Source organism: Amphiprion ocellaris, chromosome 8, assembly GCF_022539595.1.
Source record: "Amphiprion ocellaris isolate individual 3 ecotype Okinawa chromosome 8, ASM2253959v1, whole genome shotgun sequence".
Taxonomy (NCBI): Eukaryota; Metazoa; Chordata; class Actinopteri; family Pomacentridae; genus Amphiprion; species Amphiprion ocellaris.
Window position 1 is genome coordinate 59583 of NC_072773.1, and position 27384 is coordinate 86966.

A 27384-nucleotide genomic window follows, 5' to 3' on the forward strand; every position below is an offset into this window, starting at 1 on the left:
CCATACTTGTGTTGTTGTGAAACGTCATCAGTTGGAAACCAAGAACTGATCCAGCTCTAAGTAGCATCTGATCAGGATGAAATACCTGCATGAGTTCTGGCTCCGCCCACATTATGGAGGATCATCAGGGGCAGCCAGGTATCCCATAATCCATTTAGACCAGCGGCAAAGGCTGAGGAGAAAACTGTCAGAGGTAACAAATATTTTGTAAATACTGCTTTTATTGTGACACAAAACATAGTTTTGATAAAGTAGTTGTATAAACATCAAATCTCTAATCGATTGATAAAGATAAAGCCTGATTAAAAATGTGCTGCAGCGGTTTCAGAGCTGTGAGCATTCCGGTTGGACAGTCAGTAGTCCAATGAGAGCATTTGATCTGGTCCAGACTGGTTCTGACGGTTCTCTGACGGTTCTATAGCGGTTCTCTGATGGTTCTATAGCAGTTAAACAGGGATATTAGTAGTTTCACGTTTTATCTTATGGTCTCACTTTGACCTCAATGTATTTTTTTTATTGTTCACAGGTAAATTGGTTTGAAAGAAGTTCATGTTCAGAACTTTATATCATTAATAAATGTCTTACTCCATCACTGACTGCGTTCTTCTGAATTATTGTCTGTCTTCATTACCTGTAGTACAGCTTTGTTCTATTCTTATGACTGTTACTGTGCATAAAAAATAATATTAATGCAACATTTTATTCCAGGGGCATCTGATGACTCGCAGACAGAACATCAGCATCCATCCATGGACCTGCAGCTTCTGGACCGGCATGGTGCTGTTAATGGGACCTGAAACATCTGGACCGGCATGGTGCTGTTAATAGAACCTGAAACATCTGGACCAGCATGGTGCTGTTAATAGAACCTGAAACATCTGGACCGGCATGGTGCTGTTAATAGAACCTGAAACATCTGGACCGGCATGGTGCTGTTAATGGGACCTGAAACATCTGGACCGGCATGGTTCTGTTAATAGAACCTGAAACATCTGGACCGGCATGGTGCTGTTAATGGGACCTGAAACATCTGGACCGGCATGGTGCTGTTGATAGAACCTGAAACATCTGGACCGGCATGGTGCTGTTAATAGAGCCTGAAACATCTGGACCGGCATGGTGCTGTTAATAGAGCCTGAAACATCTGGACCGGCATGGTGCTGTTAATGGGACCTGCAGCTGATCAGCTCCACTGAAGAACATCAGGAGGAGGAGAGGCACTGTGTTTTTCATCTGTTCATGTTTTGTGAGGAAATTTAGTCCTCTTAAAAAATGAAATCTTTCAAAGAAAGTATGGTACTGTTTATGAATTTTATATTTATTATATATATTTCTTGTGTATTAAAGCATTTTTACAGTTAGCTAAATTAGCTAACCCTAACATAGTGTGGGGGCAGAACAGCGGCCAGCTCCTCACCTCCTGCCCCATCAAGGCTGGCCCAGGTCCTCTTATCATCAAAGTTCAAACAAATCAAGACTTGAAATATGTCTGAATATGGTGTGTGTGTATATATATATATACATATATATATATATATATATATATATATATATATATATATATATATATATATATATATATATATATATATATATATATATATATAGTAGTAATAGTCCAGAACAAATTTCACTTTAACTTTGAGCAACTGAAGTGTCTGATCGGATATGAGTTCTGATAGGAGTTGTTTACCACAAAGGGAACTTAAAGACATAAGAAACTAATTTCATTGGAATGTGTTTCTCTGCTCAAGAAACCTAATGTAGTGTTGACTTAGGGGCCCACTGTATGGATGGACCCTACAGAGCCTACAGGCTGGTCGAAGGGGGGTATCCTGTTTCCTGTTTTTACCAAGTCTTCTAACAGAGACCAGATGTTGTGACTTCATACGTCACCAAAGGTTATAGAATGACCACTAGCCCATTGTTCTGCAGGATTTCCGTATTGGCTGGGAAACTCCACAGGCAGACCATGGTGCCTGTTCAGATGCTCTCTTATTTATGTAATAAATTGTATCATAAAAGCAACAGTGTCAACGGATGTTTTCTTCAACATCTGCACATCTTTGAGGTCTAAGAGAAACCACGACACAACGTCTGATGGAAAATATTGAACCTTTCCCACCATATTCTAATTATGAGGTCTACCTGTGCAGTGTTCCTCTGTTGAATCTTGAATGCTGCTCAGACACGGTGGATGCTGGACTCACTGATCGACTGGATGTTTATCAGAAATCACCTCCTTGTTGGTTTTTCTCTGCTGACTTGCGTCACTCATCTCCTCTGCTCCGTCATGGCAAAAACACAGCGTTATGAAGGAAGTAAAGCCGAAATATGTCAAAAAATCTGCTTCAAGAATCCTCCAACAATTTACAAAACCTCACAGCAAAAGAAGGAAAAAAATTAAAACAAACATGTTCTGATAAACTGAAAAAATCCACAGCAGAAACTGAAAGTAGATTTAGCGTGATTCTGAAAAATATACAAGAATGAATGAAAATAATGAAGTGCAAAGAGTGAAGGTGCTAATGCACAGTGGATAAAAAGTCTGTATGATGTAACTGGATTATTACTGGTTTGTAAATGTCCTTCAGCAGGTAATCAATAAAGTTTCATGTGTGTTTATTTTTACATGTATGTGCATTAATGTATGTTGATAGATAGCTGGATGTGTTTGTGTGATTTTCTGTTGGAAGAATTATATTTAGGTTCATTGTGGTTATCACTGAATGACTGTAAAGGTATCTCTATGCATATGTAAGCACTTCTTGTTGAGAAGTACATGTATATTTTAACTGTAACCTGTATGTACTCACAGTAGAGAACAGGGTTAACGTGTTCCATATGATAAGATAATGCATGTGACACTTTCTCTGACACTTTCTCTGTTAATACATCTTATGCTGACGTATGATGCCGCCCCATGTTACATGACTGTTTGAAACTAAATAAAAGACGCAGAGGAGATACAGACTCTTCGGAGAAGGAAGGCTGCAGCAGCGGTGCATACAGCAGTGCATGCAGCGGTGGATGCAGCGGTGCATACAGCGGTGCATACAGCAGTGCATACAGTCTCTATCTCCCCTTGCTGCAAGTAAAAGATCTGAGCTCGTGAGTACTGTCTTTCCTTCCTGTGCTGTGCGTGTGTATTTTCAGGTTTCAACCCAACACTTTCTGATTTCTGTAAACATTTTCAAGCTCGAAAATATAAATAAATGATTTTTACGCATCTCATTTGTTCGGGTCACATGATATCTACATAAATATTTACTGGTCCCAGTCATCATCAACACGTGACGTCACCACTCACTATACAGCAGTACTTTAAATCTGCTGAATTACTTTAATTTACGTTTTCTTTGTTTGTTCGATTGTTTGTTGGTTTGTCGGAGCATCACTCTCCGGCGTCAACAGTAAATAATAAATAAATGACGTGTCTAGTCTCCTCCCCTCCCCCCCTCCTCCCTCCATCTTCTCCTCTCGACGGGCGGCAGGATGGACGTCGTAAATCAGGTACGAACTCCGTCAACATCAGCTTTGGTTCTGCCGGTTAGCTCCGGGTTCGGCTCGGTTTTCCTCTCTGGGTTCGGGCTGGGTCCGTTTAGCGGTTCGGTGGTGTTTGTGTCCCGGTGAAGCATCCGTTTGTCGGGCCGCGTCCGGGCAGCAGGAGGCGGCTCCGGGAGGATGCTCGGTTTCAGGAGGCACCGGAGAATCCAACCGAGCCGAACCCGAAACTAGATCCATGTTTGTGTTGAGGGAGGATGGAGGAGAGGATGGAGGAAGGATGGAGGAGAGGATGGAGGGGAGGATGGAGGAGAGGATGGAGGAAGGAGGAGAGATGGAGGAGAGATGGAGGGGAGGATGGAGGGAGGATGGAGGAAGGAGGAAGGATGGAGGGGAGGATGGAGGAGAGGATGGAGGGAGGATAGCGGTGTTTTCAGGCGGACTGCAGGAGGTCGGTGGGCAACTGGAGCCCTTCGCGCTGCCTGAAGGCTCAAACAAAAACACTGTAAACGTGAATATTTCAGCAGCTGCGCGTGCGTCAAATTCATCACATAGTGTGTGTGTGTGTGTGTGTGTGTGTGTGTGTGTGTGTGTGTGTGTGTGTGTGTGTGTGTGTGTGTGTGTGTGTAAAATGGCAGCCGGAGGAGGATGATGATGATGATGAAGAGGAGGAGTTGTTCTTCTTCCTGCTTCATCCTGATGTAGAACTGGAGCCGCTTTAGTTGCTGAACTGATCCGTTATTTAACCCGATGGTATGAGGGTTCACCTGAGTTCAGCTGCTCCTCCTCCTCTTCCTCTTCTTCCTCCTCCTGCTCCTCTTCCTCATCTTCCTCCTCTTCCTCTTCCTCATCTTCCTCCTGCTCCTCTTCTTCCTCCTCTTCCTCCTCCTCCTCCTCTTCCTCCTCTTCCTCCTCCTCTTCCTCCTCCTCCTCTTTAAATCAAAACTGCGAGTTCTTGAGGCCATCTCCACAACTTGCACGTGTTTTTTATAACTTGTTTGTAAACTTATTATTGTTATTATTTTTTTTCCTCCGTATTTTAATCGTGTTTTAACTGTGTAGTTTCATAACTGTGTTTTGTATTTGCTGCTGCTTATCTTGGCCAGGACTCTGTTGAAAAAGAAGTTCTTAATCTCAATGGGATCTCTCCTAGTTAAATAAAGGTTAAATAAAATAAAAATCTTCCTTATCTTCCTCCTCCTCCTCCTCTTCCTCCTCCTCTTCCTCATCTTCCTCCTCCTCCTCCTCCTCCTCCTTCTCTTCCTCCTCCTCTTCCTCATCTTCCTCCTCCTCTTCCTCCTCCTCTTCCTCATCTTCCTCCTCCTCTTCCTCATCGTCCTCCTCCTCTTCCTCCTCTTCCTCATCTTCCTCCTCCTCTTCCTCATCTTCCTCCTCCTCTTCCTCCTCCTCCTTCTCCGCCTCCTCCTCCTCTTCCTCATCTTCCTCTTCCTCCTCCTCCTCCTCTTCCTCCTCCTCTTCCTCATCTTCCTCATCTTCCTCCTCCTCCTCCTTCTCTTCCTCCTCCTCTTCCTGCTCCTCCTCCTCCTCCTCCTCTTCCTCCTCTTCCTCCTCCTCCTCCTCTTCCTCATCTTCCTCCTCCTCCTCCTCTTCCTCATCGTCCTCCTCCTCTTCCTCCTCCTCTTCCTCCTCCTCTTCCTCATCTTCCTCCTCCTCTTCCTCCTCCTCCTCCTCCTCTTCCTCATCTTCCTCCTCCTCCTCCTCCTTCTCCTCTTCCTCCTCCTCTCCCTCCTCCTCCTCTTCATCAGCTGCTGTAAGATGGAGACCAACAGAAAAGCTCTTAGTTTTATTTTTCACTCTTAGAGCAGCTCTGCTCTTGTCTTCCGTTATTTTTTCTACAATATTCTGTTGTTTTCTCGTCATGGTTGTTTTGCAGCTTTTGGTGAATTTAGTGTTCCAGATGTTCTCCAGGTAACATCCCAGGACCAGTGGCTTCAACTCAGTCACACAGGAACTACATAGCTTTCATTCTTTAAAGAGGCTCCTGTTATCTTTAGATGTAGCTCAGTACTGAGGTTTGAATATCTACATGATGCTCTCAGCTGTAATAACAACAGAACACTTTCATTTATGACCAAATAGAAGCTGAACTTACAAGCTGCTAAATGTTACAGGCAGCAGGTATCCCAGATGGACAACAAAGCCTGGTGTTCTGGAAAACTGCAGGGCTTTTTGGAATGAAAACTAATGCTTCCTGAATCTCTACTTGGGAGTTGGAAAGTCAACGTTAACATGAAAAATACAGAAACATTAATGGGAAAGACAACAGGATGAAATAAACTAGAATTATCATTGAAGTCTAGCTGAAGGAACCTGAAGGTTTTGAGGGAAAAACTAGTTTTCATCAGGCTGCAGCCAAACAAGAAGAACCTGAATTCAGTTAGTAAGACACAGCTAGAAGGATGGAAATCAAAAAAAAGTTTAATGTCTTTAAAAAGGTTTATTTGAAAATGTATTTTACAAAAAGGTTAAAAAAAAAAAAGCAAAAAACTGGAATCCTCATGTCCGCCATGTTTCCACAGCTGTTACACATACAGTAGATATTTAACTGTTAAAATTATAATTAGTTTCCATCCTCATCTCCTCTCCTCTCTGAGGAAACACTGCCTGCAGTTCAACCTGAAAACTCTCAATGTTTCCCTGTTGGAGAACCAGAACCAGACCCAGGAGGAAGAAGGTTCTGAAATCTTGCTGTAAATACTAACTGGTGTTTATGGTTATAATATAATATAATATAATATAATATAATATACTATAATATAATATAATATAATATAATATAATATAATTTAATATAATTTAATATAATATAATATAATATAATATAATATAATATAATATAATATAATATAATATAATATAATATAATAATAGATAAGTATGTATCAGATACATATCAAATCTATTCCAATGACTTTCACTCGTGCTGAAATGTGCCAGCTGGTAGATTTTATAGTAAAAATGTTTCTATAATAACCACATGATGTGAAGCATATTTAATAATTTATACTCAGCATAGCTACAGTCTGCTGGTTTGTTTATTGATTCTTTTAATCGACTCTGGTGTCATGGACAGAAAGAGACCCACTGATGTGGAACGTGAATATTAAATATCACAACAGACTAAAACCTGACAGGAATCATTGATCTGTTTGTTTGAACACAGGACATGATGCCATTTCTGTCTGTCTGTTTATTATGTAAAAAGCTTCTTCATGACACATTTTTATTCAGTTCAATTCAGATTTATTTATACAGCAACAAAAAACACAAGTTATCTGAAGGTACGTTATGCAGTGAGGTGAAAATCCTGGACTGGTACAGAAAACAAACAACAAATTCAAAGATTGTTCCAGAGCAGATGTTCAGTGACAGAAACAAACTCCATCAGAACCAGGTTTAGTTTGAGGACAGCCAGTGTGTGTGTGTGTGTGTGTGTGTGTGTGTGTGTGTGTGTGTGTGTGTGTGTGTGTGTGTGTGTGTGTGTGTGTGTGTGTGTGTGTGTGTGTGTGTGTGTGTGTGTGTGTGTGTGTTGGGGTGTGTGTGTGTGTTTTAAATACGGCTAACAGGTCATTAGCTGCCAGAGCAGAACAGGAAGTCACTGTTTCAGAAGGAGATGTGAGGAGAACACTGAGGAGAGTCAGCACCAGGAGGTCCAGATGGTGTCCAGGAAGATGCTGAAGTCCTACCAGCTCCAGTGTTCACTCCTCCTCTGTCCAACCTCTCCCTGATCACTGACTGGTTCCCACCTGTCTTAAAAGAGCTGCTATTGGTCCTCTACCATCAAATGTCTCTCCAGCTTCAGTGATCAGTAGCTCTGAAGTCATCAAGTGTTCTGAGACTAATCAGGAAGCTGATCTGGTCTTTGCTCCCTGAGTCCCTGAATCCTTCAGTTTTCTTACCGGCCAAACAGATCCACTGATGATGATCTCTCAGGTTCTGGTCTCCACCCTCACCCACCTGGACAGGTGGAGGGGATGATGTGAGGATGCTGTTGGTGGATTTCAGTTCAGCTTTCAGGACAACTGCACCTCTAAACTCTACTCCAAGCTGTCCAGTCTGGGTCTGAGCACCTCCCTGGGACTGGATTCTGGATTTCCTGTCCATTAGAACCCAGGTGGTCCAAGTGGGTAAACACATCTCCAGACCTGAACACCAGAGCCCCCAGAGGTGAGTCCTCAGCCCTCTGATCTTCTTCTTTCCATGGCCGTGTGGTCATGTAAAGGAGCTCTAACATCACTGGAGATCTGCTGATGACAGTTGTGGTCGGATCAGAACCAATGATGATCAGACGAATGCGGAGGAGGTTGGCTCTGATGGACCCATCATGGTGAAATCAGAAGGACAACCTGCTGCTGAACGTCAGCAAAACCAAGGAGCTGATGGAGGACTTTGGAAGAAACCAGCAGAGGAACTACACTGAGGATTAACGGGTCCCTGTGGAGAGGATAAGCAGCTTCAGGACCTGGGAGTGAACATCTCTGAGGATCTGTCTGGTCCAAATACCGGCCATCAGGCAGCGCCTTCATCACCTCAGACAGCTGAGGACATTTTTTAATGGAGTGGTGGAGACACTGACTGGGAATATCACCCAGTGGTTCAGGAACAGCACCGACTGGACCGGACACCCTGCAGATGGTTCTGAGGTCAGCAGAGGGAACCTGGAAGACAGCTACACCAGAAGATCAGGGCAGGGTAAACAGGATTCCGGAGAACCCACAGCATCCAGCAATGGACTCTTTGAGTGGCTGGAACCTGAGGAACATCAAGGAGAACACGGAGGGACTCAAGAGGAGCTTCTTTCCTCAAGTACTCAGAACTGAACTCTGACCTCAGCTCAAATCTACAACTTCAACTTTATTATGTGTCCCTTGAAGGGCAATTTGTTATGCAGCAGTTACACAAGAATTCACAATAAACAAAGAAAAACAATAAAACACAATTTAAAACACACACTGATGTATAACAAACACAACACACACACACACACACACACACACACACTGTACTTTAGCTTAAGATCTCTCCCTCATTGTTTATGGCATTGTGACTTTTTCTAATATGTTTTTTAAGGGTTTGTTTTTTTTAGAATGTCTCATTGTTGTTGCATGGCCTGGAGATGAAAATATCTGTCAAACAGTTAATCTTTTGTATGGTTTTTATCTGTTCTGTTGTATTTGTTTTTCCTGTAAAGTGACCTTGGGTTTCAAGAAAGGCACTTACAAATAAAATGTATTATTATTATTATTAGGACTTTGTTCATGTTGGAGGACCTTTGTTGTCATGGTTTCGATAATAAACAGGGAATTAAGGTTAAAAGAAACAATGCTGACTCTCACTGTGAAACAGGAAACAAACAGCAGTCAATGTTAAAGTCTAATGTTTTATCAGTCCACCCATCAACCCCAAGCTCCTCCCTCTGTCCCCTGACCTCCTGCTTTGCTTTGCCGCTTTAAACCTTCTAATTCAGCACTGATGCTGTGTGTTTGTGTTTGCTTTGTGATCACTGATGCCACTGCCTCTGATTTTCACTTTGCTGTCAGTATCAGTGATCCTGAGGACCAGCATCTGTTATATTTGCTGAATTTGTTTAAGTGAAAATAACCGTGTCTTTCTGTCCTCAGCTGGTGGCCCAGGGTCAGTTCAGGGTGCTGAAGGTTCCTCTGGGTTTCATTAAGGTCTTAGAATGGGTGAGTTCATCTTACCAACACCTGCACCACAAATACCCACAAACACAGCACAGAAGCATGAGTTCCTCCTCCCACATACAGTCAGCTCCATAAATATGTGGCCATTGACTCAGTTATCATCCTGTGGGTTCTGTGCACCACCACAGTAGATTTATATGGAACCATCCAGATGTGCTTTAAGGTCAGACTTTCAGCTTTAATCTGAGTATTTACATCCACATCAGGTGAACGGTGGAGGAGCTACAACACATTCTAGACGAACCCTCCACCTTTAGAAGGGACCAAAAGTAACTGGACAGTTGGCTGCTCAGCTGATCTATGGCCAGGTGTGAGTTATTCCCTCATTATTTCATCTACAAGGAGCAGATTAAAGGTCTAGAGTTCATTTCAAGTGTGGAATCTGATAAGATCAACTCTCCATATGAAGTCCAAAGAGCATCACTGTCAGTGAAGTAAGCCGTCATTAGGCTGGAACAAACAAACCCATCAGAGAGCAGGAACATCAGGTGAGGACAAATCTACTGTTTGGATCATTCTCAAAAAGAAAGAAGGACCTGGTGAGCTCAGCAACACCAAAAGACCCAGAAGACCGAGAAAACCAGTGGTGGATGACAGAAGAATCCTTTCCTGGTTAAGAAGAACCCTTCACAACATCTGGTCAGATCCAGGAGACTCTCCAGGAGGTAAAAGTCAACAACTAAGAGAAGACTTCACCATAGTGAATCCAGAGAGTTCAAGACAAGGTGGAAACCATTGGTGAGTCTCAAAACAGGAAGATCAGATTAGAGTTCACCAAAAACATCTGAAAGAGCCTGAGCAGGTCTGGAACATCCTGTGGACACATGAGACAAAGATCTACATGGACCAGAATGATGGGAAGAGAAGAGTCTGGAGGAGGAAAGGAACTGCTCAAGATCCAAAGATACCAGGCCATCAGTGAAGCATGGTGGTGGTAGCATCATGGTCCCCTTATCAGTGAAGCATGGTGGTGGTAGTATCATGGCCAACTAATCAGTGAAGCATGGCGGTGGTAGTATCATGGTCCCCTCATCAGTGAAGCATGGTGGTGGTAGTATCATGGTTACCTCATCAATGAAGCATGGTGGTGGTAGTATCATGGCCAACTCATCAGTGAAGCATGGCGGTGGTAGTATCATGGTCCCCTCATCAGTGAAGCATGGTGGTGATAGTATCATGGCCAACTCATCAGTGAAGCATGGTGGTGGTAGTATCATAGCCTCATCAGTGAAGCATGGTGGTGGTAGCATCATGGTCCCTTCATCAGTGAAGCATGGTGGTGGTAGTATCATGGTTACCTCATCAATGAAGCATGGTGGTGGTAGTATCATGGCCAACTCATCAGTGAAGCATGGCGGTGGTAGTATCATGGTCCCCTCATCAGTGAAGCATGGTGGTGATAGTATCATGGCCAACTCATCAGTGAAGCATGGTGGTGGTAGTATCATAGCCTCATCAGTGAAGCATGGTGGTGGTAGCATCATGGTCCCTTCATCAGTGAAGCATGGTGGTGGTAGTATCATAGCCTCATCAGTGAAGCATGGTGGTGGTAGCATCATGGTCCCCTCATCAGTGAAGCATGGTGGTGGTAGTATCATGGCTAACTCATCAGTGAAGCATGGTGGTGGTAATGTCATGGTCCCCTCATCAGTGAAGCATGGTGGTGGTAATGTCATGGTTCCCTCATCAGTGAAGCATGGTGGTGGTAATGTCATGGTCCCCTCATCAGTGAAGCATGGTGGTGGTAGTATCATGGCCAACTCATCAGTGAAGCATGGTGGTGGTAGTATCATAGCCTCATCAGTGAAGCATGGTGGTGGTAGCATCATGGTCCCTTCATCAGTGAAGCATGGTGGTGGTAGCATCATGGTCCCTTCATTAGTGAAGCATGGTGGTGGTAGCATCATGGTCCCTTCATCAGTGAAGCATGGTGGTGCTAGTATCGTGGCCAACTCATCAGTGAAGCATGGTGGTGCTAGTATCATGGCCAACTCATCAGTGAAGCATGGTGGTGGTAGTATCATGGCCAACTCATCAGTGAAGCATGGTGGTGGTAGCATCATGACCTCATCAGTGAAGCATGGTGGTGGCAGTATCATGACCTCATCAGTGAAGCATGGTGGTGGTAGCATCATGGTCCCCTTATCAGTGAAGCATGGTGGAGGTAGTATCATGGTGTGGTCATGTATGGCTGTCAGAGGACCTGGTTCTCTGATATTTACTGATGATGTTGATGCAGATAAAAGCAGCAGGATGAACTCTGAAGTATTTCATAAAATATTATCTGCTCATCTTCAGCCAGATGCTTCAGAGCTCATTGGACGGTTCTTCAGAGCTCATTGGACGGTTCTTCAGAGCTCATTGGACGGTTCTTCAGAGCTCATTGGACGGTTCTTCACGATGCAGATGGACGACGACTTGAAGCAAATTGCCAAAAAAAAAAGAATTTCTTAAGGCAAAGAAGTGGAAGGTTCTGCAGAGGCCGAGTCAGTCACCTGACCTGAATCCAGTTCAGCTGCATTTCAATTGCTGAAGACAGAACTGAGGGGAAAATGCTCCAAGAAGCAGCAGGAAGTGCAGACATCAGCAATATGGGTCTGGTAGAACATCACCAGGAACCAAACCCAGCGTTTGGAGACGTCTATGTTGTGAACTTTTCAAATGCCATTAAATCACTAAAATCAACAAATCTGAACGACATTACTGATGCCTGCTAAGTCAGCATTAGAGGTGGGCGGAGCCAGTGTGGGTTTGATTCCAGCTTCACACTAAAGATAGACGTGAGGATGAGTCATCTTCCTGCAGGAGCGAACACCTCATCTGATTGAAGTCACACTCAGAGCAGCTTCCTGAGAACCTGGCATGAAGAATAAATCATAATTACACTGGTGATGCATTATGATTGATTGATCTTTTATAGTTTGTTTTAGCAGAGTTATGTGTAGAATAAATAATTTATTAACTAAAAAGCCAAAGCCTGGAGTAGTCTACAGGCTTCCTCACAAACCTCCACCAACAACCATTTTGTATGTTGCAGAATCCACGACGAAAAGCCTGAAATGCCTCATAGGATGTTATCACATAAACAGATGATCGTGGTATTTTTTCATCCCGCTGTGTTTTCTCTGTTCATCTGTTGTTTCTCAACATGAGTCACACTAATTTCTCCTCGTCTAATGCAGAAATTCAGGATAAAACAAGTTAGTCTGACTGAAAGGAAACACAGAAATCAGTAACAGACATTTAGAGAACTGGAGATCTACATGTGGTAACTGACATACTGATCTGTGTTAACATGTGAACCAACAGAAAACAGCAACTGAAAACACAAATAAGTGTAAATGGGAACAAAAGGTGCACGCTCCAACTATTTTTCAAAAAAACTGATTTTTTTTGGAGGCTGAAATTAGCCAGAAGGATCCTTAAATAATCTCTGCACTGTTACTGACTGTTTTAGTTGTTCTTCCTCCTCCAGTTCTTTGCCATCTTTGCCTTCTCCACCTGCGGCAGTTATTCTGGGATGTTCCGGATGGCGGTGGAGTGTCAGAACCGAACAGACAGTGATCTGAGTATAGACGTGGAGTTTGAGTATCCATTCAGGTCAGAACACAAATCATCTTTGCAAACACTGAAACTTTGACTTTTTGAAGTTCTTTTTTTTGCAAGATTTTCCAATACAAACATTTTATCGTGGTTTTATGAAACATAGGTATCATAAATGTGAAATATCACAGCTACTGGATAAAATCTGCTAATACGATGTGTGTTAAAGCTTTACACACAAATAGGTCTAAAGAACACACAAGAATAAAAATCAAAAAATCACTACACATTAGTTATGAAAGAAAAACTTTAACACTAGAACTTTCACTTTTTTGTTGTTACTCATTTCATATTGATCAAATAGTGAAGTCTTCTGAAAGAAGAAAGAAAACAAATGCTGCCCGGCTACAGAGATAAATGCAGAGAAGCTTCCTGAAATGTGTTCACTTGGTCAGGCTGAAATGATCCTTTAATGTCAACTGCTGTTGCCCATGAATTCAAACTGCTTCTTTATGAATTAAAATATCAGCTGAAGAATTTTAGTAAAGACTTAAATTGGACAGTCAACACCCCTTTGTCGTCTTTGGTCTCCCAGTCAAAGCTTTAAGGAGTGTTTAGGCTCACGATCTTGCTGGATAAACCCACAATGGTCACAGAAATAATTTGAATCTGACAAAGTAATAATAAATAAAAATTCTATGAAAATTAACCAATGAAAATCAGATGTTGCTTTTGAACCGTGGTTCAACAGAATTATGTTAAAAAATAAACTCTTGAAACAGGCCTGGACAAAAATGATGGTACCCTTAACTTAATATTTTGTTGTACAACCTTTTGAGGCAATCACTGCAATCAAACCATTTGTGTAACTGTCAGTGAGACTTCTGCACCTCTCAGCAGGTATTCTGGTCCACTCCTCATCAGCAGACTGCTCCAGTTGTCTCAGGTTTGAAGGTTCCTTCTCCAGACGCCATGTTTCAGCTCCTTCCACAGATGTTCAATAGGATTTAGATCAGGGCTCATAGAGGCCACTTCAGAATAATCCAATGTTTTCCTCTTAGCCATTCTTGGCTGTTTTTAGCTGTGTGTTTTGGCTCATTATCCTGTTGCAAGACCCATGACCTGTGACTGAGACCAAGCTTTCTGACACTGGGCAGCACATTTCTCTCTAGAATACCTTGATAGTCATGAGATTTCATTGTACCTGCACAGATTCCAGACACCCTGTACCAGATGCAGCAAAGCAGCCCCAGAACATAACAGAACCTCCTCCATGTTCCACAGTAGGGACAGTGTTCTTTTCTTCATATGCTTCATTTTTGCGTCTGTGAACATAGAGATGATGTGCCTTGTTCTGGCTCCGCCCACATTTATCGAGACTGCATCGGACCAGAATTGTGTGAACTTAGGGCGGCCAAATAACCCATAATGCATTTCGCGCCGACCAGCGGGTAAGACCGAGGAGGAAACTTACATAGGTAACAAGTTTTTTTGGGAATACTACTGTTATTATGATACAAAATGTAGTTTTCCGATGATTTCAGGCGAGAAAGTAGTTGTGTAAACATCAAATATGTGGTCAGTTTATCCAGATAATGCCTGATTAAAACTTTACTCCAACAGTTTCAGAGATGTGACCGTCCAGGTTAGACGGCTATGAGCGGCCGGTCAGAGAGCAGCCTGATATCGGCAAGACTTTTAGAAATCTGCCGCTGGCTCTGACGGTTCAATAGCGGTTCTATAGTGGTTCTCTGACGGTTCTATAGCTGTTAAACAGGGATATAAGTAGTTTTGTGATCATCTAATGGTCACACTTTGGCCTCGTGGTGTATTTTTTCACTGTTCAGAGAAAAATGGGCTTGAAAGAAGTTAAAGTTAATATTCATAACATAATATTGTTCTTGTTTTACGCGATCGCTGACTGTGTTCTTCTGAATTATTGTCTGTCTTCATTACCTGTAGTACAACTTTGTTCTATTCTTATGACTGTTACTGTGCAGTAAAAATAACATTTAAGCAATATTTTATTCCAGGGACATCTGAAGAAACCCGGATCCTCACTGACTGCTGGGAGACTCCACAGACAGAACATCAGCAGCTCCATCTTCAGCATCTGGACCAGCATGATGCTGTTCATGAAAACTGAAGGATAGAAAATGCTGAATTGTATTGAAGCATTTTGCAATTAAATATTATTCAACTGTGTTCAAAAAATGAATTGTTGAAGCCAGAAGTAAATGTTCCTCTAACATCAGAATTGTTTGATCAGATGTTGCTGATGTTTGAAAAGGTTTCTGTTTTATTACCTGACAGGCAGAAGAAGAGCTCACCTGTATTCAGGTTCTGAGTACAGTAGTTGACATGAAATATTCTCCCATTAATCAGTGATGTTCAGCATACAGAAGTCCTGGTGATCACATTAAAGTGTAGTGATGTTTGTGTATCTGTCAGACTATAAACCTCTGGATGTTGGAGGACAAACAGCAGCTCTGGATGTAGAACGTAGACTAATGTATTTTATTAATGTTAATAATAAAACTAAACCATCCAACCCTGTTTAGGAGGTGTCCTTGTGAAGGTTTAATATTTTTTCAGCAATGAGTTTCTGAAAAGTTTTAGTGGATCCACTGATAGAACTGAGAATGAGACGGTTCAGTTCATCACAAACTACAGCTGTCAATAAAACAGCGGCTCTACAACATTAAAAAAAAAGATTTATGACAATCTCACAACCCTGAATATATATATATACAGTAATTGTTTTAATATTAAAACTTGAACATGCAAGGCTGTGTTATTATTTCTGTTCCATTTGGTTGTTTTTCACGGTAAAAATAACTGAAGCAGCTGAACCCATAGACTGTCTATGGATGAACCGAGGCGGTGACGTCATCAAGTACGCTGGTATTCCAAATGCACTTTAGCCTTGATGTGTTCTCGCGTTCTCGCAAGTCCGTTCTCGCCAAGTACGCGAGTACGAACTTGCGTACTTAGAGTTGAGAAACGGCCCTTGATTGAACATGTCCCTATGGTCACATTATTTTCAGTCTTTTCTAGGGGTACCATCATTTTTGTCCAGGCCTGTTTCATGAGTTTATTTTTTAAAATAATTCTGTTGAACCACAGTTCAAAAGCAATGTCGGATTTTCATTGATTAATTTTCATAGAATTTTTACTTATTATTACTTTTGTCAGATTCAACTTATTTCTGTGACCATTGTGGATTTTTCTTACATTAATTGAGGGGTACCAACAATTCAGTTCACGTGTGTGCTTGTAGCAGGTTCCTGTCCTTCTTACCTGACAGTTAACAGGTGTTGAGATGCTCTCACAACTCAACTCTTCCTGTCAGACTTCACCAGGTGTACTTTAACGCACCCACCTGTAAGGATGGGAACAAGAAGCGCTTCTTCCTCGTTGGTGACTACTCCTCCTCCGCTGAGTTTTTTGTCACTATCGGCGTCTTTGCCTTCCTCTATTCTATGGCGGCTCTCAGCATCTACATCTTCTTCTTTGAAAAGTACAAGGAGAACAACAAGGGCCCGCTGATCGTAAGTGCAGCCACCTTAACGCCAAGCTGCATTCTGGGAAATGTTCCTCCCTAACATGCTGTGTGTTGTTGCTTCAGGACCTTGGAGTGACCGGAGTGTTTACCTTCATGTGGCTGGTGAGTTCGGCTGCCTGGGCCAAAGGTCTGTCCGACGTAAAGACGGCCACTGACCCCGACAATGTCATTACGATGATCCCTGCCTGTGATCCGGAACGCACAGCGAACAGCTGCCGTGAAGTCCATGACCCGGTCATGTCCGGACTCAACACCTCCGTGGTAAGACTGTCTCATCAGAGTGTTAATTTTTTTAACTCTAAAATATGAAGTATGAGCTCCAAGTACTACCGAGCCAGGTGTTTTCCATTATATTTGGAACTGTCAACTGGTTTTGCTTTTTATTATTAAAGGTATTTCCACCATAAAGAAACAAAACAATACATGAACTCACTAGAGAACATTACCCTTGCACTGCACTTTGGAGTTTACATTGTCATTGTGTTTCTTAGATATTGTGACGATAGTGTTGGGCCCAGTCTTAAACACAAGCAGTCGAACAAGAGCTACTAAAACTATTCATCCATCCATCATCTATTCACCGCTTGGTCCTCATTAGGGTCGTGGGTGCTACTAAAACTAAATAAATCAAAAATACCCCCAAGTGAAGCAGCTCCTACAAGCTTCAGCAGAAAGCAACTGGACTTCTCCTTTAGGTTCTTGAAGACGTTTCACCTCTCATCCCAGATGCTCCAGTTCACATGGCCATAGATGATCCAGGACACCTGTCTCCAGGTGTGAATGGTTGTGAAACCAGGTGGTCCAACAGTAACAGCAGCAGTAATGGTCGTAGAGCTACCAGCTTCCATAATGAATGAATCTGCCATGATGTCAACGATGATGGAACTCAGGTGGAGCTGTAGATCCTCCTCTGTTTAAAGATGCTGTTCCAGTCAGATGTTTTCCTTCATTCTTCTCTCAACCCTTCTTTTCGGTCCAGCATGGGACTTTACTGTCTTCAGAGTGTCTCTGATACTTCAAATGTAGCTGGATGCTGAATGTGGTCCAGAGAAACTGGCTCTCCGGTAGTTTGTTCTCCTGTATGAAAGTCTGCAGATACATCACTCCTCAGCCTCTGATTGGTGTTTTGTCTTCAGGATGTACCAGTTTGTGTCTCAGAGTGTTGCTGGTATGTTGGGTTTGTCTATAGTTTCTCAGATACTCCAGCTACATATGGAATCATGATGTTGTTCCTCCTGTTAGTCTATGCTTGCTGTGATGCTAATCTTTCAGTAGCAGCAGGGTTAGGGCCAACCATAGCACTAGCCCTATTATCCAGTTGGGAGGAACCACGATTCTTCAGTGCTTTCCTAATGTGAGTGGGTTCCTTCTCATTTCCTTCTGCCTCTGAACATTTTCGGCCCAGTGGTTTAAGGTTCTGACAAAATCTGCTGATGTTCCAGTGGGTGGTGGAAATCAAACAGTAGATATTGGTCTGTGTTTTAGGTTTTCTGTAGACTTCAGTGTTGAGGTTTCGTCCAAAAAGGCACTTTGTTACTACTTACACCTTCCCTAGTGAACTTGCTGTTGCATCTGATGCTCTGTGAAGGCTTCTACTTCTGGGCTTTGATTCTGACCCAGGCGTTGTCCACACATCTGAACCTGCGGCTAGAGTTTGCACTGGAAGTAAGTGGTGTTCAGGCAGAGATTCAGCAGGCTGGGATGAGGTTGGTCCTGTTGTTTATAGTAGTGGTGTGTTTGCTGTGTTTCCTCTTGGTGATGTCCACCTGCTCACTGTGGCATCACGTTAATGAACGCCCCACTTTCCAAACAGACGTCCTCACTTTCCAAGAGGCATTCTCTGTAGGTATCTTTTTGGTTGCCCTGAACATGAGTGAGTCTCATATTACATCTGAATTTTTAAAGGATGTTTGTTTAGAAACATTAGAGAGGAATACAGCATGTTGATGAGATGAACAACAGTCATCACGTTGTCTCACAGGCATTTGGCTTCATTAACCTGGTGCTGTGGGCTGGAAACCTGTGGTTCGTCTTTAAGGAGACCGGCATCATTGCACCCTTCATGCGGGCTCCGCCTCCTCAGCCTAAACCTGCTGCCCCAGATGCCTACGGCCAACAGGGGGCGTATGAACAAGACCCATACACCAGCAACCAGGGAGGCTACCAGCCTGACTACAGCCAGCAAGGATACAACCAGGTGAGCTGACCAACTGCTGCTTAGGTAATTTCTAAAGGGGAGGAGTTCAGCAGAAGGGCTGTGATTTGCTGGTTTGGATTACTGTTTAAAAATGACCGATGTCATTAGACATGTAAGATGTTCATTTTTCTCTGAGCTTCACACATCTAGAAATTTCATCAACTTAAAATCAGATCCTTTTAGGGCCCTCCCTCTTAGAGGTGAGATTTTTCCCTATTTGGACCTAAACATCTTAAGGCCATACAGGGCTCCCCTTTTTGAGCCTCAACCTTGGAATGACATTTCGGTTTTTCATTTTTATTTGATTTCAATGTTTTGTTCATTACTCGTTCTATGGGAGAGATTTTTTTTGTGCACATTCTACTTTGTATCAAGACATGAACACACAGGACATTAAGATAACCTCTTTTAATGTGAAGGGCATCTCTAATCCAGTCAAAAGAAGTAAAATATTGTCAAAGTTAAAGCGCGAAGATGCTCAAATTGTATTGTTACAGGAGACGCACCTCTCTGTATCAGAACATGAGAAGCTTAAAAGAATGGGTTATACTAGAGCGTATTACTCCTCATATAAAAATGGCCGCAGAAGAGGTGTTGTAATATTAATATCACACAAAATACCATTTGAATATATTTCAGAGCAGTCTGATAAGGAAGGAAAATACATTCTAGTCTCGGGAAAGATTAATAATCAAATAATAACCATTTGTAATGTTTACGCGCCACCCGGGAGTGACTTTTTCTTTTACAGAAAGGTGTTTGATTTAATGGTCGGAGCGCCAGGATTAGTTATTTGTGGGGGTGACTGGAACATTCATCTTAATCCAGACCTAGACACATCAAAAAATGTAACTACAACGGCTATACATAAGAAGGTGAATCATCTAATAACAGAATTGGGTATATTAGACCTCTGGAGAGATTTTTACCCTTCAAGTCGAGATTATACCTTCTACTCACACCCACACGACACATACTCACGAATAGACTATTTTTTTGTGTTCAAGAGAGATCGCCACAGGATTACCAATTGTGATATTGGTTCTATTGATCTGTCTGACCATGCTCCTGTGATTTGCACTTTACGTATTGAGGACACTTGGCATAACACTCTATGGAAACTCAACACAAGTGCTTTAAACAACCCTTGTTTTGTGGCTCAGGTGAGAAATGACATTATACAGTTTCTGGAAATTAATGACACAGGAGAGGTGGATTCCTCTTTTGTTTGGGATACTTTGAAAGCAGTAGTTCGGGGGAAAATAATATCGTGGTGTGCGTTTGATAAGAAAAAAAAACAATTAAGACGTTTAGACCTGAACAGGAAACTAAAAGATTTAGAACTCCAACATAAAAATAAACAGTCCCGTGATTTATTGAATGAGATTAAGAAAGTACGGAATGAAATAAATTTGATGTATACACAAGATGTCGAAAAGAAAATGGTCTTTGTAAAGCAAAAATATTATGAGGCCGGACCCAAAGCAGCAAAAATCTTGGCTAGACGATTGCAAAAAGAAAGGGCAGATAGTACAATTTATAAAATTAAAGACCCAGATTCAGGCAATGTTCTTTATAATAAAGAGGAATTACAAGGAGCATTTGTAAAATACTATAAAAGTTTATATACACAACCACCTTTAGAAAATGATTTAAAAATAGAGACCTTTCTTGGTTCCCTTAATTTACCTAAATTATCAATAGAGGACAATAATAGGTTGACTGCTGAGATAACAGAGAAGGAAGTTAACAGCGCCATCTCCAGGCTTAAAGCCAACAAGACACCTGGTCCAGATGGATTTCCTTCAGACTGGTACAAAACATTCCAAAAAGAATTAGTACCAATTCTTTTAAAAACTTTTAATTCTGTTCTTAAAAATTCATTGATGCCACCCTCATGGAAAGAAGCAGTCATCTCAATTATCCCAAAAGAGGGAAAGGATAAGTTAGAATGCGGGTCTTATAGACCTATTTCTGTGTTAAATGTCGATTATAAATTATTTACAGCCATCCTTGCAAAAAGATTAGAGAATTTACTCCCATTTCTCATACACGCCGATCAAACTGGTTTTGTTCTGCAGAGGCAAACTCATGATAACATTAGGCGCTCCTTACATATTCTCAATCACATTCAACAAAATAAATTAGAGGCTCTTCTGGTGAGTCTAGACGCTGAAAAAGCTTTTGATTCAGTGAGTTGGGCCTTTTTATTTAAGGTTTTGAGTCGCCTGGAGGTGCATAATAATTTTGTTCAAGTCATCCGTACACTATATACACAACCAACTGCTAAAATTAAAATTAATGGACATTTGTCAGATCCCATTACACTGCAAAGAGGTTTGAGGCAGGGCTGCCCTCTTTCCCCTCTCCTGTTTTCAATATATATAGAACCACTTGCACAATGGTTAAGACAGGCAGAAAGCATTAAGGGTATCTCAATAAACGGAGTTGAACATAAAGCTGCTTTATATGCTGATGATGTTTTAGTCTATGTATCAGAACCCACTAACACACTTCCAGAACTAATGAATATTTTACATAATTTTGGCAGATACTCCGGTTACAAACTAAACATACAAAAGACTCAGCTCTTGACATTCAACTATTCCCCACCAAAACAATTAGTGGAGAAATTTCCCTTTAAATGGAATCAACAATCCCTGAAGTATTTAGGTATCCACTTGCCAAAGGACCTTTCTCTATCAGCAGAATTAAATTATGGCCCCTTATTAACAAGAATTAAAAATGACATTGGAAGGTGGAATTCTGTCTCTTTTCTCAGCCTGAGCCACAGAATTGACTGTGTGAAAATGAACCTTCTCCCAAGGTACTTATTTCTATTCCAAGCACTTCCTGTGGAAATCTCTCAAAAAGAGTTTTCAAAAATCGATAAAATTATTTCCAGATTTATCTGGCAAGGCAGAAGACCCAGGGTCAAATATAAAACACTACAACTCCCAAAAGAAGAGGGGGGCATGGGTCTACCATACTTAATAGGATATTTCTATGCTGCCCAAATAAAGCCCCTTGTTTATGTGTGTTCACCAAATTATCATGCTAGATGGAAAGAAATAGAGCTCTCCATAATCAAAGAACCCCCAATGTCGGCTGTCTTGGCTTACACAAATTTAGATAAATATATCAACACAATTCAAAACCCATGGATAATTAGCCAATTAAAAATATGGGGCAAAATAAAAAGGGAATATAATCTAGATGACAAACTGCAGATAATACAATGGTGTGCCTTTGACCCTGGGTTCAAACCAAACCTAATTGACAACTCTTTTAAACTTTGGATTCCAAAGGGTGTGACAACCTTTTTTTCACTTACGCACAACGGACAAATGAAGGACTTCGAAAGCTTGAAAAACCAATATCAGCTCTGTAATTCTGACTTTTTTAGATATCTTCAGTTGCGAAATTACTTTTTACATAATATTGTCCCCAAAACAGATTTACACGATCCAGTATTGAATATTTTTTTGAAGGCTTATAAAAATACTCTAATCAAAGGGATGATCGGTAGATTTTACAAAGGGCTTTTGTCAAAGCAGCCACACTCAACACATTATATTAAAGAGAAATGGGAGAACGAAGGTCACTTTCAAATTACAAATGAAGACTGGTTGGACATTTGTAAATTACAGTGGAAATGTTCGAATTCGCAAAAATGGCGAGAATTTAACTGGAAATGCCTCATGCGCTTTTTTATAACTCCAAAGCAATCAGCTCACTTTGGTACAGGTTCAGCTTGCTGTTGGAGACGGTGTGGGGCCCAGGAGGCTGGACATTGGCATATTTTTTGGGAATGCCCAAAGTTACAGTCCTTCTGGCTTGACTTACACAAAGAATTAATTAGCATATTCAGGGTAAATAATTTTCCTTTTCAGTTTTCCACAGTATTTATGGGAAACTATAACAAATTACACAGCTCAATAAATAAATACCTTTTTCTAATTTTGACAGCAGGAGCTAAAAAAGCCATTACAAGGCGGTGGCTGCTTCCTGAGCCCCCCACTATATCAGAGTGGACAAATATAGTAAAAGAGGTATATATCATGGAGTCAATAACATTTTCAATCAGACTTTAAAAGAAACTATTTGTAAAATTATGGAGAAACTGGGTCAGACATGTAAAATTAATTCAAGCAGACTTTGTTGAGATCACATGATCTATTTGGACTATTAAGCTTAGTGATTCATGTTATGTTTTCTTACTTCTGAAATTTCATTGTGCACAATGTTCTATCTCTCTCAATCTGTTCTAAGTTTTTGCACTTTGTTTTTTTTCTTTTCTCTTTTCTTTTATATTCTATTTTATTTTATTATCTTAGTTTACAAAACAAAAAAAGTGGATACTAATTGAAACACTGTATGTATAATGTACTCTATGTTCTGCTCCACTTAAGAAAAATAAAGAATTACAAAAAAAAATCAGATCCTAAAAAGGAATGCATTAGCTTAGCTTAGCACAAATGCTGGAAAGAAATGAAAACTGCTAGCAGAGCTGCTTCTAAAGACTTCAAACCTTCAACAACAAACTGAGGTTCCAAGAACGTCACAGCTCACATTTCCTCTGCATCATTTAGTGTTTTAGCTACTATGATGTTACATATCAACATGTTGTTTCTTGTTTTGTTTTTTTTGTGTTTTTTTTTTTTTTACATTCTTTTTGAAAATAACAAGCTTTTTTGTTTCTGCCGTTCTGTCAGACTGCACTGAAGGCACTGGGTCGGTCCATGTCATTTCTGATATTTTTTTTATATATATAGTGCCAATTCACAACACTTATAGTATGGAGACAACCTCGCAATTTTTAAGTAGAGAACTGTCTGAAAACTGAATTTAGAAATATTTTGCTGCCTCATCTGAGATTTAGTTCAAAATTTATTTGTTATTTAGGACCCAAAAACAAGCTCTGGAAAATATTTTGACTAAATTTAGAAAATTTCATCTGCATTCAGACCTGAGAATTTCCCTCAGGGGCAAAAAATACCCAGTAAAGATTGGAGTTCAGAAAGTTATTCGATAAAAAATAGTCAGCAGATGACTTGATAATCAAAAATAAGACTTGTGTTGCTTGTGTCCTGCAGGATGCAGACTACAGTCAGGGCTACGGCCAGCAGGGGGCGCCCACCTCCTTTTCCAATCAGATGTGAGCTGACACCAAACAGGTGAGCCCAAAGGCAGATGTTCCAGTCACTCACTTCCATAACAGAAATATCAACATTACAAAAATCCAGCTTCAACTTTCTTGTTAAATTTTGTTCATATTAAAATCACCGACTTTGGAAGAAGGAGTTTTGTTTTCTATCACTTCACAAATCAGAAAACAGTCAACAACCACAAAAAGTACATATTTTCTGCATTCCTTTTTCAAAGAACTGTTCTATAAGCAGCCATGAGAGACGAGACAGAATTAGAACTGTGATGTTTGGTTTGTGGAAAAGCTGCTGAAGATTTCTGGGTCACTAGAAGGAAAACCTCCTGTGTTGTGGATCAGTTAGCTTTGTTAACCAACAGATACCATATCACCATGGAAGCAAATGAACTGACATCAAGACAGTTATTTTTTTACTATGAAAGCACAATAAACTCCTAAAAGTGTATCTTCATTAAAGCAAAATATCTCTGAAATCATGAAAAACAATGTTTTTGCCTGTAATAATACTTTTCTATAATCTGATACATACATTTTTCTTTCTGTGTAACTAATAGAGGGCTGCACAGTGGCGTAGTGGTTAGCACTTTCGCCTTGCAGCGAGAAGATCCCTGGTTCGCGTCCCGGCTTTCCCGGGATCTTTCTGCATGGAGTTTGCATGTTCTCCCTGTGCATGCGTGGGTTCTCTCTGGGTACTCCGGCTTCCTCCCACAGTCCAAAAATATGCTGAGGTTAATTGATTATTCTAAATTGCCCGTAGGTGTGAATGTGAGAGTGCTTGTTTGTCTATATATGTAGCCCTGCGACAGACTGGCGACCTGTCGAGGGTGTCCCCTGCCTTCGCCCGAGTCAGCTGGGATAGGCTCCAGCACCCCCCGCGACCCTAGTGAGGATTAAGCGGTGTATAGATAATGGATGGATGGATGTAACTAATAGACCAATAAGTAGAGGTTGTAGAGGCCTCCAGGGGGCGCTGCTGCTCCTGCACAGGAAGTCGTTTAATAACTTTATAGTGTTACAGATGTTGTGTTCATATGATGCACTTTCTTGAATCAACTTTGTAAATCAAACATCTTTGTTTTCAAAGACATGATCAAATATATTTATTTATCCATATTTTCTTGATGATTCTGATAAATTCATGTTTGTTTTTCTTTCACAGGAAGCATCGGAATGAACCAACTGTGGGTCGTCTGCAACCTACCCACAATGCACCACTCCTGTCAGTCAGCAGAGCTAGTGGGTGGGGTGGGTGAGGGAGGGTTAGATGTTCACTACAATGATTAAAAACAGAGTTATAAATAACAAAGCCACAACTTGAATAAACCACCAAAACAACAAACAACAACGCTGACAAACAGAAACCCTCTAAATTCATGTTGATAAGAGTAATTCATATTAAAGTACATAATGTGTGGAGAGAGTGTATGTTTGTGTTGTATAGATATCACTTTGAACAAATATATAATATAGACTCAACTGTTTCTTCTTGCTTCCTATTATAAGCCCCACCCCTTCTCACACCTGCAGGCCGTGAAGCTGTTCATTCTGGGTTTACAGCAAATCACATTCAAACCAGATCCAGTGTGGCATCACCTCCTCGCCATCTGCCCTATGTCTTGCTGCATGTAAATATCCAGACAGGAAGTGATGTCACTCTGGACCGCAGCTTCACAGTGATGCCAGGTGGAAACTGGATCCAAAATGGCTCCTGGTCATTCCAGTCTGTGTCTGTTCCATTCCTGCTGCACCAACATCCATCCAACATCCATCTGAACCTTTATCAGAAACTCATTTCTACTGATTCATCCCAACATTTACACCCAATAATAATAGTAATAATAATAATAATAATAATAATAATAATAATAAAACCTGCAGCACATCTGGTCAAAACTGAGTTCACTTCAACTGAACTTTATTTATGAAACATCAATTCACAACAGAAGTCATCTCAGGGCACTGACTTAATGAACAATACTGTAGTATATATATAGTATATAGTTGGTACTCTCTATATACTGTATAGCGTACACTTGATGGTAAGGCTGATAGACTAATGATCCACAAGTTCAGACTACAATCCGGCTTTTGGATTTACTACCAGAATAACATTTAAAAATGCAGCAAAACTAACACAATAAAACTGTAAAAAGAAAAGAAAAAAATCACCAGATGCAGAAAACAGGCAGAAACCAACTATTAAAGAAAGTTATCAGATCCCGATCTGTTCTCCACCTTTACCCTCACCCCGACTGGTGGAGGCAGATGTCTGCTGTCTCTGAGCCTGGTTCTTCTGGAATATTCTCTTTATTGAAGGGACTTTTTCTCCCACTGTTGCTGCTCAGAGGGAATCAAAAAGAAACTTCAAATTAGTTGAGTTTCTTTGAATAACTACGAGAAGTGCCCTGAGCTAACTGTGGTGCTTTAGAAATAAAACTAAGTTGAGCTGAAATTAATTCCAGTCAGAAATGAAGCAAAGACAACAAATGTTCCTAGAAGCAACATAGTAAATTTTACATTTCAATCCTAACGTGAGCTGGGCGTAGACACATAAAATATTCACCTGCTGATAATTAATACATTTATTTATCATTTAGAATGATTGAGTTAAATAAATAACTTCATTAAAATCATTTTAAATATGGCTGGGCTACTTCAACAAAACGAGTCACATCTATAATTAAATGAGGTGGAAATTTACGCTTATCTTCTGTAGTCACTGTGGTTAGTGAGTGTTAGTGAACTTAGCAAGGCTTTGTCCAGCTGCCCTGACATTTCCTGAATTATGTTATATAATTATTAGATTTCCTGAATTATGCTAGCCACTAACATTCAAATGAACTCATCTTTTGTCAACTGAAGACTGCATTAGCCAACACAGCTTAGCAGGCCTTATCAAGTTTAGGACAAAATGGATAAAACTAAATCATCAAACTGTGTCTGTTAAAATGTAGGTTCCTGCAGTCTGTTAGCTACATTTTCATGTCAGTGGTTAACATTAGATTAACTAAACAACTGGAAACAAATTGGCCACCTTCATGTAAAATAAAATAAAACCTTCAGTTTCAATGTCAAGACGGATGTTTGGGTCAGATTGTTGTTGTGTGTCTTCAACTCTCAGCCAATCAAAAAGTCTTTCTGGGAAGGTCTGAAAAAAAACTCTTCTTCTGGGATGTTTTCTGCATCAGTAACTTCCTGCTCTTTTTCTTCTGGGATGTTTTTCTGGACAGTGAAGCTGTTTTAGCGTTGGTATCTTCCTCGCATGTTGACGTGTTTTCTGCTCGTGTTGTTCAGTACCTGATGATCAGTGTGATTCTGCCTGTTACCTGTACAGGTGTGTGTGTGTGTGTGTGATTGGTCATTACCTGTCTATTCTTCTTCTCTCTCTAACACATGCTCTTTTGAATTTGTTTTGTCATCTTTCATCCTCTTTTTTCTTATTTCTTTGTTCTCTGTGGTTCTCCTCTCGGCCTCTGTGCTCTACCTTTCTATGTATCTTGCTCAGCATCTGTAACCATGACGACGGTGTTGACAGTGTTGATGACAATGATGATGTGTGTAACTTGTTGCTATGGAGACCCCCCAGCATCCCATGTTTATTCAGTGCAAAGTTTCAATAAACAACAAAAAACTGTCCCAGTCTGAATGCATTTCTAATTAATGACAGCGTGAATGAACACGA

The 27384-nt window shown here is 40.9% G+C and overlaps 1 protein-coding gene and 1 pseudogene across 2 annotated transcripts; one reads left to right on the forward strand and one right to left on the reverse strand.

Annotated features, from left to right (window-relative positions):
* LOC111584906 (venom factor-like) overlaps window positions 1–2908 on the reverse strand; it is a 43042-nt pseudogene extending 40134 nt beyond the window's left edge.
* A 107-nt stretch (window positions 2909–3015) lies between these two features.
* LOC111568791 (synaptophysin-like) lies at window positions 3016–27336 on the forward strand. 2 transcript variants are annotated; one of them, XM_055012842.1, is made up of 8 exons: window positions 3016–3111; window positions 9147–9212; window positions 12706–12830; window positions 16126–16324; window positions 16402–16599; window positions 18320–18535; window positions 23632–23712; window positions 24862–27336. In XM_055012842.1, the coding sequence occupies exons 1-7, from the start codon at window positions 3019–3021 to the stop codon at window positions 23695–23697; spliced, it is 963 nt and encodes a 320-aa protein (XP_054868817.1). In that variant the 5' UTR covers window positions 3016–3018; the 3' UTR covers window positions 23698–23712; window positions 24862–27336. The 2 variants fall into 2 exon arrangements, with proteins under 2 accessions (XP_054868817.1, XP_023126366.1); XM_023270598.3 differs by lacking the exon at window positions 3016–3111 and adding an exon at window positions 3421–3513.
* The last annotated feature ends 48 nt before the right edge of the window (window positions 27337–27384 follow it).

What these genes read in the sequence shown, in the direction of transcription:
- LOC111568791 (XM_055012842.1), top strand. Translation starts at nt 3,019, where the DNA reads ATGCAGCGGTGGATGCAGCGGTGCATACAGCGGTGCATACAGCAGTGC. An exon ending in GAGTTTGAGTATCCATTCAG is followed by an intron (nt 12,831 to 16,125) that starts GTCAGAACACAA and finishes TCTTCCTGTCAG; the next exon opens with ACTTCACCAGGTGTACTTTA. An exon ending in ACAACAAGGGCCCGCTGATC is followed by an intron (nt 16,325 to 16,401) that starts GTAAGTGCAGCC and finishes TTGTTGCTTCAG; the next exon opens with GACCTTGGAGTGACCGGAGT.